The sequence below is a fragment of the Phyllostomus discolor genome, chromosome 4 (genome assembly GCF_004126475.2).
Source record: "Phyllostomus discolor isolate MPI-MPIP mPhyDis1 chromosome 4, mPhyDis1.pri.v3, whole genome shotgun sequence".
Taxonomy (NCBI): domain Eukaryota; kingdom Metazoa; phylum Chordata; class Mammalia; order Chiroptera; family Phyllostomidae; genus Phyllostomus; species Phyllostomus discolor.
Genome location: NC_040906.2, coordinates 66,079,665 through 66,098,718, shown reverse-complemented (window position 1 = coordinate 66,098,718; position 19,054 = coordinate 66,079,665). Strand labels below are relative to the sequence as shown.

Below are 19,054 nucleotides of genomic sequence, written 5' to 3'. Positions count from 1 at the left end.
GAAATAGGAAAAAACACAATGGTTATAATTAGAGCAGAGTGTAGGTTACAGAGATGGGGCAAAGGTAGCAAAGATACTGATTGCATAGAAGTGTGTTCTTGCTAAATAAGTGTGGACAACTGGTCACAAACATCCTAGGAGGATGGCCAAACATGAATCTGCTTATGCCAGGGCAGAGCTAAATGTGTATCCTAGTTGTGTGTGTGTGCAAGTGCACACTTTTTTGAGCCAGCACTCAACAATTTTCTATTTGTAATATGAAAGTAGAGTACATGATAGGGAATGTCATGACAGTCCCTTCTAGGCATCTGTGACTTAAATCCTTTCCTCTGGTAGTCAGAATTGTAATTAATTATCTTGTAGGCCTTTTTTGGACTCTCAGTTCAAAGTCATTTGACATTAGCTGCTTCTCTGGGATGAATACCTACCTGTAAATATAGAGTGAGGAACAAGTCTTAAATTCTACACATTTATTTGCATATGATTTAAAATGTATATAATAGAAGTGCTACTTTTAAATAGCAATGTTTTTCTTAGGAAATATAACTTAAAAGTGATTTCACCATCTAAATTTTATAAAATCATTTAAAAAATCCATGATATTCTACTTATAAATTTTGTGTACAGTAAGGGTAAACAAACTTTAGATTTCTTTGATTTTTCTCTTAACGCCCAACATTTGTTATAATTTCGTCAACCAGAAAGCCTTTCAAATGGTGGAAAGATCTTTATTGCCTTCTCCAAATTCCATTCAACTGAAAATAAAAGTTGTATCAAATCTACCTCCAGTTCTAGTGTTTTTAAATTATGTTCTAAATTTCTAGGAATTGCCAATTTCCCATAAATTTTCTTCGATATCTTTATGCTTTCTTATTCATTCAATAATTTTGTGATTCTAAGTGATTATTTTATCAATGGAAGTCAACTTGAGTTATCCAGTCTTTAGAAATTCAATAATTTACTGCATTATTTTCCATCCTTAGCAATTGTTTTGAGTGATTGTTGATTTCCATCATACCTGCTTACACATTTTTATCTAGAAAGTAATTATGGTTCTGTGTTCTATTTGAAATTAGGAGGTTTATAGAGCTAAAGGAGATAATTTGGACCATCAACAAACTGTTCTATAAATTGAAGATTTCTTCTTATATCAACATTATTAAGATAATAAAGGTTAAATTAGATTTTATCTAACATTTCTTATGTCTGTTAGCAAAATTTCTGGGCACATATGGTAATTGACAGGTAAATTGACAGGAACTGATACAATATCAATGCTACTGATTTATTATATATTCAAGGTAAAGATCATGGTTTAATTTTATAAAGGTGCATACAGGGCTCCTCCTTTTTTTCTTTTCTTATACATGTGTGTATCACAGTTCCTGAAACAAAAGTTCTCTCCTGCTTATACAAGTCAAGAGACTTAAAACTAACTGAGCATTTTTTTTTGCCTTTGCACCAGAAAACTCTGGAATTGCATCAGAATTAGAAAAACCTAGATTAGAATTTCCTGTAAGCCTAGAGTAGAAGTGTATGCTTCTGAAAATGTACTGTGATTGTACAGGCACATGTAGGTTTCTGGAGCATCATACAAATTTGGTTGAGCACTGATGACATAACCTTGCTCTGACCTGCAGCTCAGACTTTAAACAACCCTATGATGCCAAGTGTCTTCCATACTAAAACCACATCCTTCATTCTTATAAATAGAAGAGCGTCCTATTTAATTTACAGTGATTTATAAGCTCTCAGTCTATTACAGAATAGAAGTAATAGAATATCTGCTGTGAAATAATTTCAATGAATATGCAGGGAATTTCACTTACTTGAAAAGTACATGAACATGAAAAACAACTTCCAAAGAGATACAGTGTTACACTTTATCCAAAGTGTCACATAATACATATAGCTGTCAACTTTTTCTTATCAAGACTTGGATAGTACATACAGCTGTGAAGGGGGTGGGGGTTAGCTGTAATTTTGAGAATATAGGATAGATTGTTTTTATGTCAGGAAGTATATGGAGTTTTAATAGAGCATGTTCATGTATATTTAAGTTTAAATTATTATCTATGAATTAACTACTTTGCTAAAACCAAAGTGTTTTTTACTCTAGGTCGCAATTCTTCTCATAGCCTGCCTGTTTCTAAGCCACTTCTTTACACAGGTTATTGAATGACCAGGGAGTGTAAAAGTTAGTTGCTTACTTGAAAGCTTTTAGAATGAAGTATAGGCATAAATACACAATATATATGTGTGTGTATATATATAAAAGGAAGATGAACTTTAATTTTGAGGTACATATGTAATCATTAGAAAAATATACCTCCTTTGGGGAAAATTATTTTTAAATAAATAAGAAATTGAGTAGTTAAAGAATTATTTTTGTGAATACCTTCATCGAGCGCTGAAAAAGCTGAGCTTAGAATAGTTAGTAAACGACCGTTTGTACATTAATTATAATCGTCAGAGCACCACCTTGTGTTTATATAGCACCTGTTTCTTAGTAGGTGAGAGAGCAATGATACAGGGTTTTGTTTTTGTTTATATTAGCTTCAGTTTTGGCTTTTTACAGTGTTATATGAATCAATACTTGTTATACAACTGTGTGGTTGGAAAGGTGCTAGTCTCATCTGTACTTTAATGACTTGAGGATACGTTTAGAAACATAATTGACTTCTTTTGCTTAGAAATACCTAGCTTTATGTAACATTGGTTGGTAGAGGTGCTGTTTTTATTTTTGCTCTTTCAGCATTTTTCATGGATTTTTTTCTTATCAGTGATCTTTTCTTTGTCTTTTTTTAAAATGAAGTATTCACAAGGTAGAGAAAAATATTTTCAGTGTTTTCATTGGATCTTTTCTCCATAGAAGTAAAATTTCTGAGTATCATTAATTACAAGGTAGTCTCTGTAATTGACTGATTTGGCTGTTGAGACTCTTTGTAGCAATTGCTGCCTTCAGGATCGCCCACCAATTTCAAATTCTTGATCTTGTTTTGCTGTGGAGAACATCTTGCTAAATACATTTCTGGGTGTTTTCACACTCATTTACTCCACATAAAAAGCCAGAGTATTTTTTTGAATTTTGAGAGCAAGGGTTTTTTCTTCAAACTACCACTTCTTTGGACAAACCTGTTACAAATTCTATTTTGTTTATTGAATTAGCTTTGCAAAGAGCCTGTTAAAATATATTGGATGTCTCCAAGCCCTGTTTGACAAACAGCAAGCCACCCACCCTGACACCAAATAAATTTTTGTGTATGCAACTTTTTAACATATCCTTTATTTTATCAACATCATTATATAAACTTAAATATTCGTTTATACATGATCCTTATAAGTAACAGTATAGAGAATAAGATAAAAATGACTGGGAAAGAAATATAGGTTTACTTTCATGGTTTGCTAATTTTCAATAGTTATATTTAATTTTCTTTCAGAGTTTAGCATGCAGGCAATTTATTCAATTAAGTTTACAGTGATTTATACTGATATTTATGCTACTGAATTGTGAAAGTTTTAGTACACCAAAAGTCTATCCAATATAGATTATTAAATTGCATTTTGATTTTAAAAATTTCATTTTAGCCTAATTTTGCACTCTATTCTAAAATTAATAGAGAAGTGAACAACATTAATGCAATTTATTAGGAGTTTGAAAGTTAACAGCATCTGCCTTTTATTTTTACTGTGAACTGATATGTATATAACATAATTTAATATGATAATATCTTTACTCTTTTATTCTATTTTATGTATATTTGTTACTTTTCAAGAGTCCTGGAAAATAATTTATTAAATTTTGCTTTGTAATAATGAAATAAATCTCTTTCTAAACTATGACCAAACTTTTTTAGCTTTAACAAACTCCGTAAGAATCACCTGCTTATTTGCTTTGTGAGAAAAATTCTGGGCTTCAATGAGTTATCATGCAGTGATTTATGTCAAGCAGTAGCACATACATTCAATTGCACAGTTTGTGCTAACAGCCATTGTTGGACCAGGCATTTCTCCAAAGCTCATGAGTTAGGAAATGGTAATTATAGTAAGTCGTATATTATAAATAATGCATGGATGTTTCACATGAGCTCTGTGGGATTTCGGCCCATTTGCCAGAATATAGCTACAGAATGATTTGTCTGGAGTTTGTTTCAGATGATTGATAGTGCAGAATGTTGGCAATGATGTAAATTACTGTTGGAGTGCCTTGAAAATTTCAGTACAAGTGGTGATTTCTTCTCTTTCTCTGTGTGCTTGTCTAGTCTCGGCAGACACCTGAGGGTGAGTTCCTTCCCCTTGATCAACTTGAACTGGATGTAGGTTTTAGTACAGGGGCAGATCAACTTTTTCTTGTTTCCCCCCTCACGATTTGCCACGTGATCGATGCCAAAAGCCCCTTTTACGACCTATCCCAGCGAAGCATGCAAACTGAACAGTTCGAGATTGTCGTCATCCTAGAAGGCATTGTGGAAACAACTGGTGAGTAAAAACATAGATATGCCATCAAGTTTCTTTATTTCATAATGACATGATATTATATGCACAAGACTTGTCATGAATTGGGTTGAATTTCTTGTTCACAGTAGTGAAAGCAATGATTTGCTTCATTTCTTGTAATATTAAATCGATACTACTTTTAATATGAAGATTGACTGTGATGATGATGACAGGTGTAATATTAACTCAGGAATACTCACTGTAAAAAAAGGCACCTGAGACATCTTCTTAAAAATTATTATGATGTTTTGTTTTTATTACAATATTGTATTTTCCATAATCACTATTTTTCTTTATAGATTTAAGGTTAAAGTAAATTCAGCGTAATTAGTGAGCAGCCTGAACTCGGCATGCACGTTCTTGCCTAGGGGATGGTGATTCAGGCTGTCACTGACAGAGCTTTGATATGCTGCTATGTGCAACCTCAGTGGAAAATTTCCTGTGTGTGTGCATGTGCGCGTGTGGGCATATGTGCTAAAGCAGCATTTTAATTTCAAAGTGGGTCAGTATATTTCCCCAGCTGAACCTTGACCAAGACATTTTTAAAAGCTGCTTTTCTTCTTTTTCTGCTTTGGGATAAGCAGCATGCTATGTGTTAATTCACTAATTTGCAAAGTAACATTGGTATATCCCAAATATAATTTGTTACTCTTGACAAAAGGAAAGAAACAATAAATCAGAGAATATTGTTTGGCGTCTAAGCATTGCCTAGTTGGTTTGGAATCTGATAGGTGTCTGAGACAAATAATATAATGTCAACATAATTGTAAACATATATGTATGTATATATGCATACCTCAATTGAGTTTTATCCTTCTTACAAGTAATGAGAAAGCAAAACATATTTTAGCTCTCCACTTTTAACCAATATTATTTTAACAATCTTAAAATGCTAATTGTTATGTATAAACTATAGTATTACTGAGAGTAACATTGGCAGTAACATGGAAACATTCAAGCCTCACACCAAGATGAGAAATTTTACACAAATATTCTTTGCCTTGGTAGAAAGCTTTGTCCAAGGAGCAAGGAGAAGACATTGTAATTTTTCCACGCCTGTCACATAACACCTATTTGAAATTTGGGCCAGATAATTAATCTCTATAAGCTTCTTTTCTTTCTTTTTAAAGTAAGAATTATATAGTAACCACCTTGAAACTGGTGGTCATATTCTAGCATTTTATTATAGTAATTAAAGATTTTTGCCCTGCCCAGTGTGGCTCAATTGGTTGAGTGTCATCTCATGAAGTGAAAGGTTGTTGGTTCAATTCTTAGGGCACATGCCTGGGTTGCAGGTTTGGTCCCAGGTTGGGGCGGTGTATGTGAGAAGCAATCAGTCAGTGTTTCTCTCACACATTGGTGTTTCTCTCTACTTCTTTCTCCCTCCTTTACCCTCTCTCTAAAAATAAATAAAATCTTTAAAAAATAAAAACTAAGATTTTTAAGAATAGTAAGTACATATTTTTTAAAAAGCAAACTATTTTTATTCAGTTTTATTATTGTTGTTTTTTAAAGATTTTATTTATTTATTTTCAGAGAGAGGGGAAGTGAGGGAGAAAGAGAGGGAAACATCAATGTGTGGTTGCCACTCTTGCACCCCCAGCTGGGGACCTGGCCCACAACTCAGGCATGTGCCCTGATTGAGAATCGAACCAGCGACTCTTGTTCACAGGCCAGCACTGAATCCACTGAGCCACACCAGCCAGGGCTAGTGAGTGAATATTTAACTCATCAATCTATAGCTGAAATTTGATTTCTGTAGACTATTTTGTGGTTTAAGCCCTTTATTTTGTTTTTAAACTTAAAATTTAAATGAAACCATAGTGAATTTCTAAAATGCCATATAGTGATAAAAATACAATCAATTTACAAAGGCTTTTAATTAAAAAATCTTATATTGCAATTACAATTTTTGGTAATTTATTGACATAATAATATATTATTGTAACTTAAACAACAGACGCTGCCATTTTAATTGGTTTATTTCTTATAATATATGCTTCTGTCTTCGCATACCTGCATATAACCTACCAATTGCTTTTTATTATTCTAGTCACTGACATTAGTAAAGTTTCTGTTTCACTTGACAGCCTTAAAAGTCTTTCATTCATTCCATCCACCAGTCTATCTATTCATTCATTTTTCCTATTTATCTCCAATTTGTGTTTGTTTGTTAAGAATGAGAACATTTCCCTAAAAAATCACAGTGCAGTTTTAAAAAATCAGGAAATTTAACAGTGATACAATACCCCTTAGCTCTCAGTCCAATATTCAAATGTTGCTAGTTGTCCCAGTAGTTTGAATAATAGCTCTTTCCTCCCCTGGTTTCACATTAGTTTAGGGAGTATACCCAGCAATTGTTTGCTTGTCTTCTTGGTCTCAAGATGGAATAGTTTTGCAATCTTACTCTATGTTCTTTACCTTTACATACTTGGAGAGTACAGGACAGGTATTTTGTAGAATGTCTCTCATACTGGATTTGTCTGAGGTTACCTTATTAATTCCTTTGAGTTTTGACTTCTACATGGGCATCTTAAGGGAATATTGAAGCAGGTTGTTTTTTATATTTACCAATGTATTCCTGATATAACCTACATGCCTTCATGTTTCAAAGGATCATGGTTAGTATGTAATGTCTTACATAAAGTATTAGAAGTTTTGTAATATTAAATTATCTGTTAGGACTATAGGTTTTGCTATAATACTTCCTTCCACCTCTCTTTTAAAACAGAACAACACCAATGTAATGATCTGGCAGAGAATACTTTTCACAGTCAAGATGAAAACTTGAATGGAGATTGAATTTCTTATTTAGAGATTGCTTTTTTGTGAAGAAGAGATTAAAATCTGCTTCCTCATAACCTCAGAATTAAGCTTATTTTCTAGATCTATATAGCAAGACAAAAAAGCAAAAACTTCATATACACAATTTATAGAAATTATTTTGTGAAAAATTTATCTGATATTTTGTTTTTATATTTACTCTAATTAAATCTCACACTGTTCAAATACTATAAAATATGCCTATATTTTCAGACCTCCTTGGGCCTGGTGAAAGTAACATAAACATTTTTATGTCCATTTGATTATTTATCATCTTAGTTACATTTATGTAAATTCAATTTTAAGGATGTTTTCTCTTTTTTTTTCATTCTCAATAAATTTTACTTTCTCATAATATTTATTGCTTAGAAGAAGACAGATAAGATCTTTTGGGATATTTTTAGACAGCAATAATATCATTTTTACCCCTTTTGCTTTTTGTAACAGTTTTGTGAATATTTACTTGATGTAACTTTCTATTGTATTTATCATTAAATTACTATTTTTTATGATTTATTGATTCATTAAGTACTTGGATGTATACTGTGTGAGCAGAAGTATTTGAAATGCTGGTGATATAGTGGCAACCGAGATGGCCAGAATCCCTTTCCTCTTGGAGGTTATATTCTAACTGGAGGAGGCAGACCACATAACAACACAAATATGCAAGATATTACTAGATAAAATGTGTTAAGAGTAAAAAACAAAACAAAGTGATGGGGAATAAAGAATATATCCTAAGCTACTTCATATTGACAGTTGGGGACAGCATCTCTGAGGAGGTAACACCTAAGCAGAGACCTGAGTGTCAAGAAGGAACTCCTGGACCTACCTGGAGGGAGAACATGGCAGACCTGGTGAAAGCTGGTGATGGGGCCCTTAGCTGAGAACTTGCTTGGCTGATTCCAAGAACTAAAAGAAGAGGAGGTGGTAGGAGCAGATGAAAAATTTGTGGAGTTGGTGAGGAGAAGTCAGAGAGGTTGAAGGGCCACCTCTGCACTATGATGATTGCATTGCACCAACAAGAAGTGCTAAAGTTTGCTTAGAAAGCAAAGCCTGAATTTATATGAAAGTAATAATTTAGTAACATAAAAAACAGCATTACTTTTTCTGCAAGCTGTTTATTTAAAAATGAGTGATCCTAATGTGTTGGAAATGAATAAAACTTTAGACAGTGCCACTTACAGTGCCACTTTTTATTGCATTGGTGGTAATACCTCCATCATCACCACTTATCCCCAACACACACATGCACACACACGTGCACACATATGCGATCGTTCACTTCGGCAGTGCGCTGACGAGACTCTTCTGATTTCATTTAGTTTTTGCTTCTTTTCATTCCTATAGTCTCAGCAGAAGTGGTTGGGGTGGGGGAAGGGGAGTTGAGGGATTAGAAGCTTTCTAATTTCCTTGAAAGTTTTAGTTTTCAGCTCAGGAGTCACAATAATTACTTCCCCGCCTCCCTTGGAAATACTCCTCAGTGATCAGACTCATCCATTGTTGTCGTCCTTGCTTCAAATGAGTTGGGTTTTCACTGCCAACAAGGAACACAAGATTTGCCTCTTTATTAATAACCTTTACTTATTTGCTCATCCAGCCAATTACTAAATACAGGTTGCCTCTAACTTTTGCTCTCTTTGCTTCTTATCCCAGGAGAGAGAGCACTGTTAGAGGCAAACAGCATTGCAGATTTGGCTCATTAGAACTAGATGCTTTCAAACTTCAATCTGCTCTCTGCTGCCATTTGGCAGTCTTTTTAATTGTCTTTTCTGTACTCCCAGGCTCTTTCGCCAGGGGAGCTATTTTGGACCTTTTTCTCTTCCCATGCCCCCAGTCCCAGCTGTTCTGTCCCTTACTTGGCATATCATCTTTCCACCTACTCTATCAAAAGAATGCAACACTTCAAATTTTTATACATTTTTTACTCTCATTAATCCTTTTCTCATACTTTTCTTTTTCTTTATTGGTGAAAGTGGGAGACAGCATCTTTATTCTTCTCCAAAACCATCTCTTTTATAGCTGGTTATGTTGTGAGTCAAGCTCCAATACTTACCATACCTAATACTTAAAATCCTATAAATTCTATTTGCTTTTAAACGTTTGCAGACCTTTCTGCAAGAAAAAATATGCAATTTCATTATTGGTCATGTTATTCGCAAGGCTGTTCTTGGATTCTGAGACACCATGTTGTACCTCCCTCTTTAATTTGTATTTTCCAATTATTCCTTATGTACTGCATTACTGTTCCTTCCTACTCCTCTGTCTGGTATTTCCTGCATCTTTGCCCTTTTCTTCTTTCCCTTAGAATCTAGCTACTTGCCTTTTTAAAAAGTGAATTCACAAATTACCCACACGTCTACCCTTCCTTTTAACTCCATCTGTGGACCCTCTCACACACTATAGTCTTGTATTAATTGTTGCTATTCTTTTTCAGGACATTTTACTTCAGAGTCAATTTGTCCAAACACCCAAATTATCAGCTAACTTTTAAACTACATCCTCATTTGGAAAGTTTGTAAAAGACTGCAATTTTATCCCAGACTTCTCCGCCACCACCATTCTCTCTTTATGTCCTATAAATGTGTCCTTTTTACAAATACTTATTGAGCATCTATTACAGGATACACACTATTCTAGGGGATAGGGGGCACATTAACTAGCAAAACAAAATTGCTGCCCTTGTGGGTCTATGTATTCTTTTTAATTATTTTAAATTAAATTTATTGGGGTAACATTGGTTAATAATGCAATATAATTTTCAGGTATATAAGATTATAATTCGACATCCATGTCCTTTTATTTCCTTCTCCCCACCCAAAGTCTAGTTTGCTTCAGTTATGATAGACTTGACCCCCTTTTCCCACTTCCCTTTCCTCTACCTTCTTTCCCCTCTGGGTACATATATGCCTTATGTAGGAAACCGATAACAAAATGAACCAAAAACATTGAGAATGTGATGAGTGCTGTGGAACAAAAACAAAGCAAGTCAAGAGGGATTGGAAGTATAGGAAGATCAGGGAGGGCTACAGTGGGAAGGTGACATTTGGATCCAAACACAGCAAGGAAAATGCCTAGGAAAAGGACATTGCAGGGAGAGGTATCAGTAAATACTCCGAAGGAACAGTGTACCTGGCTATTCCTCTCAGTTTGCAAAGTCTCTCAATTTAAGGCTTCCTCTTTCAGCCCACATAATGTACTTCTAAATCATAGCAGTTATCTCAGGAGTGGATCCTGTCTCTAGATGTCTGCTTAGATGCAGACTGCACACTACTGCTTGGTAAATTGCTTACAACACTACTTTCCTGATATACCTATGCTCAGAAACCTATAATGACTGCCATAACAAAGTGCTTGTATTTCTTCCCAAGAGAATTAGGCTGCTCTTCCTCATGTAATGTCCATTCAGTGATGCTCACTCTTGTGTCTGCAATAAGTACCTAGGTACATTTTCACTACCTAGGATAGTATCTGTCTTCTCTCACATGGCGCATTAGCTGCCATATTTTATTTAATCTTCCCTAGGTACTACATGCCTTGTGTTTTTCTTTAAAAACACATGTAAAAAAATTGTTTTTATAATGAAAGGGCTATTAAATACATGCTCATAGTTGAAAAAATAGAAGTATGCAAAATAAAAAGTTTACTCTTAATTTCAACTACTGTATTGTAAACAATGTTTACTGCATTATAAACATTGATAATATCAACCTTTTGGCATCTGTATTATGTGAATATTGCTATTGTGCCACGTGTTGTTTTAGAACTCGCTTTATCATAGAATATATTGTTAACACCTTTCACATCAAATTATAATTCTACATCATAGATTATTTTTAAAGATTTATTTATTTTTTTTAGAAAGGGAAGGGAGGGAGAAAGAGAGAGAGAGAGAGAGAGAGAGAGACATCAATGTGAGGTTGTGGGGGGCCATGGCCTGCAACCCAGGCATGTGCCCTGACTGGGAATCGAACCTGCGACACTTTGGTTAGCAGCCCGCGCTCAATCCACTGAGCTACGCCAGCCAGGGCTTACATCATAGTTTAATGCCTTTATTGTTTGGAATCTATCTTAACTTTTATTACCTATCCCCTAATCTGAGATTTTTAGTCATTTCCTTTTTAAATAAGGTAGTCTTATTGTTTTATGTGCCACCTTTACAACTTTAAATTTTATATAAATTCTTAGATATGAAATTCCTCACTAAGGAGCTTGTGAATCTGTTGGGGTTTGATTTATATTTTAGAGTTGCTATCTAGAGGGTTATACCAATTTATAGTGATGTATGAAAGTGTCCATTTCCTCGTCCCTTGTCAACAATGGATATTATTATTATTTTTATTTTGGCCAGTTTGACATTATTTTTTCTTTTCAATTATTAGTGAGATTGAAATTATTTGATCTATTGTCTATAGGTTTTATTTCATGATTATCAGTTAATATTGTTTACTTTGCTTGCAATTTTTTATCCATAAATTGCCTGGACAGTTAGCACAGTTGTTATAATAGTCAGTATACTCTATCAACATATTTTCTTTATGTAGATATACATGTATAATTTTATTACTTTTATCTTGTATGTGTTTTATGTCAGCTTGAAATTTTTAATTGATTTTTAATAGACTTCTCTGTTTTATTAGCTTGCTTTCAGAGTCACTAGTTGTATCTTATAGGAAGTAAAATAATAAATGCTTGTTGATTATCTGTTGTATTAGGTGTGAATATTACAGAGATGATTAAGGAGGAAGTCAATAGTCCAGAGGGAGAAAAAGAGTTGACTAAAATTAGTGTTAGCAATATGTACTCAAAAAAGCATATGTCAGGCTGGGATAGGGGCCTAAAATAATGGTGCCCAGTGGATTTGTTCTTAAAAAGGCTGAGAAGGGTCTCCTGAAGGTCACGGCAGGAGCTGAGACAGGAAGAAGAAGGGTCAGCGGACCTGGGTATTCTGGCCAGAAAGACTGCTAAATGAAAATTTCTTTTGTTAGAGGAGTCATGTAATTTGGTATGATCAGAGCATAGAAGAAAGAGGTGGAAGGGAATTGGCTGGACATGAGCCTATTGCTGAGTCGTAATTTGCACCTAATTCTCCTAGCAATAAAACCCTTGCATGATTTAAAGCAGAAGAAGGCCATCATTATATTTGCTAGATAGGAAGATCCCTCTGGCAGCAGGTGGAGGATGGATTGAGTGGGGCTGAGACCGGAGACAGACCAGTTATTAGGCTGTTACAATAGGCCAGATCAGAGGTAATTGGGTCCTGCATGAAACTGTCTGGCTCGGCAACTATGTGATTGTTGAAAATAATGAAAAAGGCCTCTGGTTTGAAGCTGTTAACTTATGATTAAATAGGAATAGGAAAAAGGGCCTCAGGATTCTTCCCTCTGAAGTTCCAAAGGCTATTTAAAAGAAGCCAAGACACCCAAAGAATCAAAAGATAAATTGAGAAAAATAAGTAAGAAAGCACTAACAAGCCATTGACTCTTCTTACTAGAGAAAAAACACTGGAATTGTCTAATGAGTAAAATAGAGCAGAAGCTTAACTTGTGCATAATTGAGATGTGTTCATCATTTTCCTCCATGAATGATTCTACAATATTTAGCTTTATTAACTAATTAATCAGTTAGTGATCCATCAGAAGGTAGTGATCAACAAACCCCTAGTGTTATGGTAAATGAGGTTGTACTCTCCTGCCCATTAGAAATTTTATTCATCCTTCCTCACTGCAGTTCTGAGTCATTAGCTGTAAGCTCCTCCTGCTTGTAGCCAGGGCCTAAATCAGGGGCCTCTTGTTTATCTCTCTGGTTTCCTTGTTTTTGCCCACATTGATGCTACCTTTTAAAGTAATTGCTGCTGTTTCACAAGACTTTACACCTTATCAGACAAAAGTGCATGACACATGGACATATATATATATTAAAAACCTCAAAGTACTTCTTCCCAGTAACATTTATTATATTTGTTATATATTTATTGCTTCCTAATTGTGATTTTCTTTGCTCTATTAGAGATATCTTCTCAATTATTTTTTGAGTAAAAACAAAACAATTTTTAGAGGGTTACTGATCCTTTTAAATCTAACACAACTTTTTATTAGCAATTCCTAAATAAGATCCTATACTATCATTTTTTTAGTAGGTCATTGTAGAATTTTCAACAGGTTTTAAAAATTAATGCCTAAATATTGAAGCATGAAGTAGGGTAGCCGATCATCTTGGTTGCCCTGAGACTGAAACCTTTTCTTGGATTTGGGACTTTCAGTGCTAAAATCAAGAGTTCTGGGAAAACTGAGATTGGCTGGTCACCTTACTTAGCAGTCCAAGACTGTCAGTGAAACTTTCCTATATGCCTGTTTCAGGTTCATTCATAAGTTTACATTATTAATAGTGGGATAGGTCTTTCAAACTCATGATGGGTGTTACTCCACCAATTTCCTACTTTCTTTGTCAACATTGTCTCAAAAATACATAAAAAGAATATTTTCACTTACATTATTTTCTCTATTATTTTCATTGCTATCTTTTGTAGAATATTTAATTAGCACAATCCTTAGCATCTTAGGATGGAAGTTTCTCATTTCTTTGTGTAGGAGGTTGGTAGGGTAAACAACTGGAGTGAGGTAGGTTGGAGAACATTCACAATGTATTTGTCAAAATCTTGCCTATGGCTGATATCACTAAAAGAGGTCAACAAACCTTATGAATAGGCTTGTTAATTGTTAAATGCAGGCATAGGGGAATTGTAATTGGAAAATTTTGGTTAAGATGTGGCATAGTTCAATGACAAGGAACTTCGCAGTTTAGACACTAACTAACTAATTTTCAGAGATTTTCAAGGTGAGACCCTGGGACTACCTGGGACCCATGGGATGCTTATTGAAATTCTGACTTCTGGGTCCTTGCTTAGAATTACAGTGTTAAAATGTCTGGTATTTATGGCCCAGGAAATTTGCATTTTAAAAAGCACTCAGGTGATTCTTATTAAGAACATTAAAGTTTGAGAACTCCTCAATTCAGCAACTATGAAAGCCATAAATAGTTATTGAATTAATTACTCAAATGCAATATTTTGGCCAAATCTACTACACTGACACATGATAAAAATGAAAAATATTACAGTTCTTTAAATTTCTGAAGTCTTCAGAGATGAAGCTTTATTTCAGTTCACACTATGCTGATCAATGTAGCCAAATGCAAATTAACATGGGTAGAAAAGAGTAGAAATCAGGAGTATGAATTAAAATGCATTGCTATTCATCATCATAACCAAGAACAAGATGTGACAGCTATTGTGGAACATTGTGTGAAGATGTAATATAAATGCCAAACAAGGATGTTAGTACCACTCACTGATGCAGAGAATTCTGTTCATTGAAATTGCTGCACATGCATTAGACCAGAATACTCTGTGTGGTTATTTACTGTTTCATAGGAGTGGATACCATTTTGCTTAGTGAAAAGTTCAAAGAGACAATTTTCATAATTTTACACTAAGACTAACTAAGACTATTAGTCAATGCAGCTAAACTCCTTGAGGGCTTTTCCCCACGCTGTGTTAAAGTTTGTGGAGGTTGCAGAGATTGAATAGAAATATGCTTTTAATAGGAGATGACAATAAGTATGATTTGAGATCCAGACAGAGTGAGCTTATCTTGATAAATATAGATACTAGGCCCAATGTAACAGTGTTTTGCTTTGATTAATTATTATTTTGTTATTCTATGCCTTAGGCACTGTCTGAGGAAGAGCTAGGGTCATTAACCCATTCAGCTCATACAGGAGTGCTTAGAGCTGAAGCTCAAGTAGGAAATTATTGCTGCTGTTGTTAGTATTGCTTTTGAAAATAAATGTCAAATGAGATAATCATGAAGCTATTTAATAAACTGTGGCATTGTAATACTTATTAATGGTGGTGATGGAGTATCACATTGGGAAGATCTTTTCTTGGGGCACTGGAGGAAGGAGAACAATCAATTCCTTGTTGTCCAAGGGTGACTTAGCCTTGAGCATCACCTTGTGTTAATTGTATGTGGGGTGCATTTGCCGCACCTTTTGTGCCAAAAATATCCTTGTAAGCCTGAAGGTAACTTTAAATATGATCCATTTCTGCTGCTAACTTCAGAGAAGAGCAGTGTGTAGACTATGTCAGAGGGATGATTAGATATCAAAGACTTTTGGAGAAAGAGTTTCTCAGTGTCACTTAAATGACTGCCAAGCAATTTTTTCATACGTCTGTAAGTTAATTTTAACTTAAGCCCTTTATTTTATTTTGTTTATTTTGTTTTATTTTTTATTGAATTTTTTTTATCATTTAAGTTAGAAAATGTGCCATTAGTTTTAGAGACATCTTTAGTCCCTGGTAGTACCAAGTGAGTGCTTTACCTCAACATTGAAATACAGGTAAAATTTGTTCCTTTGGAAGAGAAACTGTCTTCCAAATACACAGTATGAGGAGGTGACATTGGGAAGGGAAGAGTGCATGGCTCCTTGTTGACTAGAGAAGGCATGGACCTTATGAACTGAATGTATGTCTGTTCGAGTATAAGCTATCAGCACTTTTTTTAGTGCTTTTTCTGTGCTAAGGGTTTACTTTCTGACTCACGCTCCTGATTCAGCAGTTTCCCAGAAATGGCTCCAATCCTTCCGTACTTGGCAGCACTACTCAGAGAATGTAGAGAGAAAATGATGCAGCCTCTTTATATATGTGTGTTTATTCAGATTAGCATTATCAGTTCCAAAAATGTTTTAACATGTGTTATCTGTTTCTTTCTGGTTTTGCTTTGCTGTACAATTTATCCCAGTGCCCTTTTTTCAAATGTGCTCCATTACTGTCCATTTTAATTTGTATACATTAAAGAAAATGAGAAGGTATATTAAACTTACATGGCTTAGTCTCTTCATTTAGTTAAGGGTTTAATATTTTATAACCTGTAAATTATAGAATGACCATGTCTCTGAGTCATTCCTTATGAAGAGGTAAGTTTTTAAGGCTAATTTGCTAAAATTGAGGACATATTTTTATTTTGAACTTTTTATGTCTATCCAGTGTCTTTAATTTAGTTACTGAAAGTTGTTTTCATTCTGTCTAACCAGCTGAACTTAGCTTATCTTTAAAATGTATCTGAATTGCTATCAGAGGAAGGGACCTAACCTTTACAGAGTGCTTCCTATGTTTCAGGTTCTGCCAGACCAGTGGTAGAGATACCAGTTAATGTATTGTATTTTATTTGAATTTGTCATTTACTTATGATATGATGTCTTTCCTCTCTTGGATGTGCTTGGTAAAATATCATATTCTACTTTACACTTGAAGGAGCATGCTTCCTTATTTTCTTTGCTGTAGAAGCCATAGTATTGTCACAACCAGAAAGAGTTGAGAGGAAGAAAAAAGCACATTTATCAGTTTTGAATCTTAGTTGTCACCTGATTCAATAATAGAATTAGAATGATAGAAATATAAAGATAAAATGCACTTTAATGATAATCTAATCAAAGCCTTTATTTCTTGGAAATAGAAACTAAAATTTGTGAGATAAAATACTTGCCCATTTTCTCAAAACCAATTAGCCAAGTACTTGAAGATGATTTTGTGCTTTGAGTGTTATTCTGGCATTCTGCTTATTACCAACAACTTTTCATTTATTTAAATACATTTCTTGCTTACCTACATTGATACAATGTATGGTCATGAAGACTCTATTCTGAAGAAATGGCAACGATTTTTTTCTCTCTGTTACTTGGGTCTAAGTTTAATATCAGATCAGCCAGTTACCTAACGGAGCAGAGGGAAATGCCAGTCAATAGATTAATGCCTTAACAATAGGACACATACAGACTGGACACATACAGTACACATCTACAGTAGAACACACTATATAAATAAGTTTTTAAAAACAGTGAATAGGAATGATTAATATTTTATTATAAAACAAATTGTAATGAAATATTTTCAAATCAGAAAGCTTGATTTAAATTTGCAGTATATTTTCTCCCAAATAATATTGTATTAATTAGGTATGCATTTGGTTGCCAAGAGTAGAAAATCAGACTAGAGGTTTATTTTTCATCTATAACAAGATGTTCATAAACAGGCAGTCAGGCGGGTCCAGCTGCTCAAGGATGTTGTTGAAGACCAGACTCCTCCTGACTTCCTGCTTTGCTGTCTTTAACATTTGTCTTTCTTGCTGGTTGTCATGATGCTGCTGTCCCTTTAGGCATTTCAAAGTTTCAAGCAGGAAGCTGGGGAAAGAAGCCCAGTGGTGCCTCCTCTGTGGGAGGCTTTTGCATGGAGTTCGGGAAAGGACAATTGGAAATTCTCTATTGTATTGGTCAGAACCTCCTTCCTACTCCCTTGCCCCAATTGGAAGAGTTTTAGGAAGTGAGTAATTTTAGCTGTGCATAATTTATTGGATTAAGTAAAGATTTCCTTTTTATAAGAATAATGGGATGGGGGAATAGAAAATGTCAGAAAGAAAGAAGCCTTTACTTAGCCAAGTTTTAAAAGTTATTTTAATAAGCAATATAAGGAAAAGCATTTTTAAATGAAATTTCACCTACTTAACTTTAAAATGCAAATAATAAAGAGTTTCACATTTTTCCTGTAAAAGCTAATATAAAGTAGGGAAAATTAGTAGTAGAGGAGTATTAAAATTATTCAATCTAGAATTTTGATTTTTATCCAAATAACCAACCTACATTACTTTTTGATATGAAATAAGGATGAGGTATAAAGAAAGAAAAGCAGCATAAGTTGTTTTCACTGCCTCATTATTTTTGCACCTATAAATGTTAAAGTCCATATAAAATATCATGCAAAGACTCAATTTTATTCTTTCCTTAATTGTGTATTCATATTTTTTCTCTTAAACACATTCTGTTGGAATCTCATCACAGATTAAAAATACTCTTCTAGTAGATTTTTTTTTATCTACAATATATTGTAGACCACACCCTCCAATAAGCTATAATTATTACCTACTTAAACTACGGTACAATGAGTTTACCAAAACTTGAAATTGCATTTAAAAAGTAATGTAGCAAATTTTTTTTCTAAAAAGAAAAATGCTTGTAATTCATTTCAACTAGTTTTGAATTATATAATAACAGAAGGATGTAGAATAAAGAAGTGCTCTTTAGAGGAAGGTATGATTAAATGCTCTTCTTGAGTTTGAGGCAGCCTATTCATATGAAGTATTCATTTACCAGGATTTTAAGAGATGAAGAGGATTTTACCCAGCACCAGGAGCAAGAACTTGAAAGAATGATGAGTGCAGTGTGATTTGGGGAAAGTTATGTATGTGCCCTTCTACATGGGACACAAAGGAGGAGATGAGGTTGCCAGATAGTGAAGATGTTTAGATAGCTCGTTTAGTAGAATTCTCAACAGGGTAGTGGGATTCTCAACAGTTTTAAAAAGTCAAAATTATAAAGTAAATATTTTTATGTTAAAGTTGACTCCTTTTTTTTTCTTTTTGCCAAAGTAACTATGTTAGTTTACTAGTTTTTACCTAATTAAAAAGAAACTATTCTCTAAAATATGTACTGAGCTGTTCTGAATAAGTGACTTATTTCTTTGGGTTTCTTTGGCAATTTTCGTTTATAAGATTAATTATTGTACTTGTATTTTACTATCTTACATAATTGTTGTCATTGAAATTACCTTTTAAAATAAGTGATAGCAGAACAAATTTTACTTTGGAAAAAATGAAAAAAGTAAGGTCAGCCAGGCATT

The 19,054-nt window shown here is 34.0% G+C and overlaps 1 protein-coding gene across 2 annotated transcripts in view; it reads left to right on the top strand.

Annotated features, from left to right (window-relative positions):
• The window catches only part of KCNJ3 (potassium inwardly rectifying channel subfamily J member 3), a 127,066-nt gene that overhangs the window by 8,973 nt on the left and 99,039 nt on the right, over positions 1–19,054 (top strand). The window contains exon 3 of one of the 2 annotated variants that reach the window (XM_028510900.2): positions 4,266–4,482. The exons of the other annotated variant lie outside the window; for it this stretch is intronic. Within the exon in view, the coding sequence (XP_028366701.1) occupies positions 4,266–4,482 (217 nt within the window). The remainder of the gene's footprint in view (positions 1–4,265; positions 4,483–19,054) is intronic. 2 annotated transcript variants of the gene reach the window in all.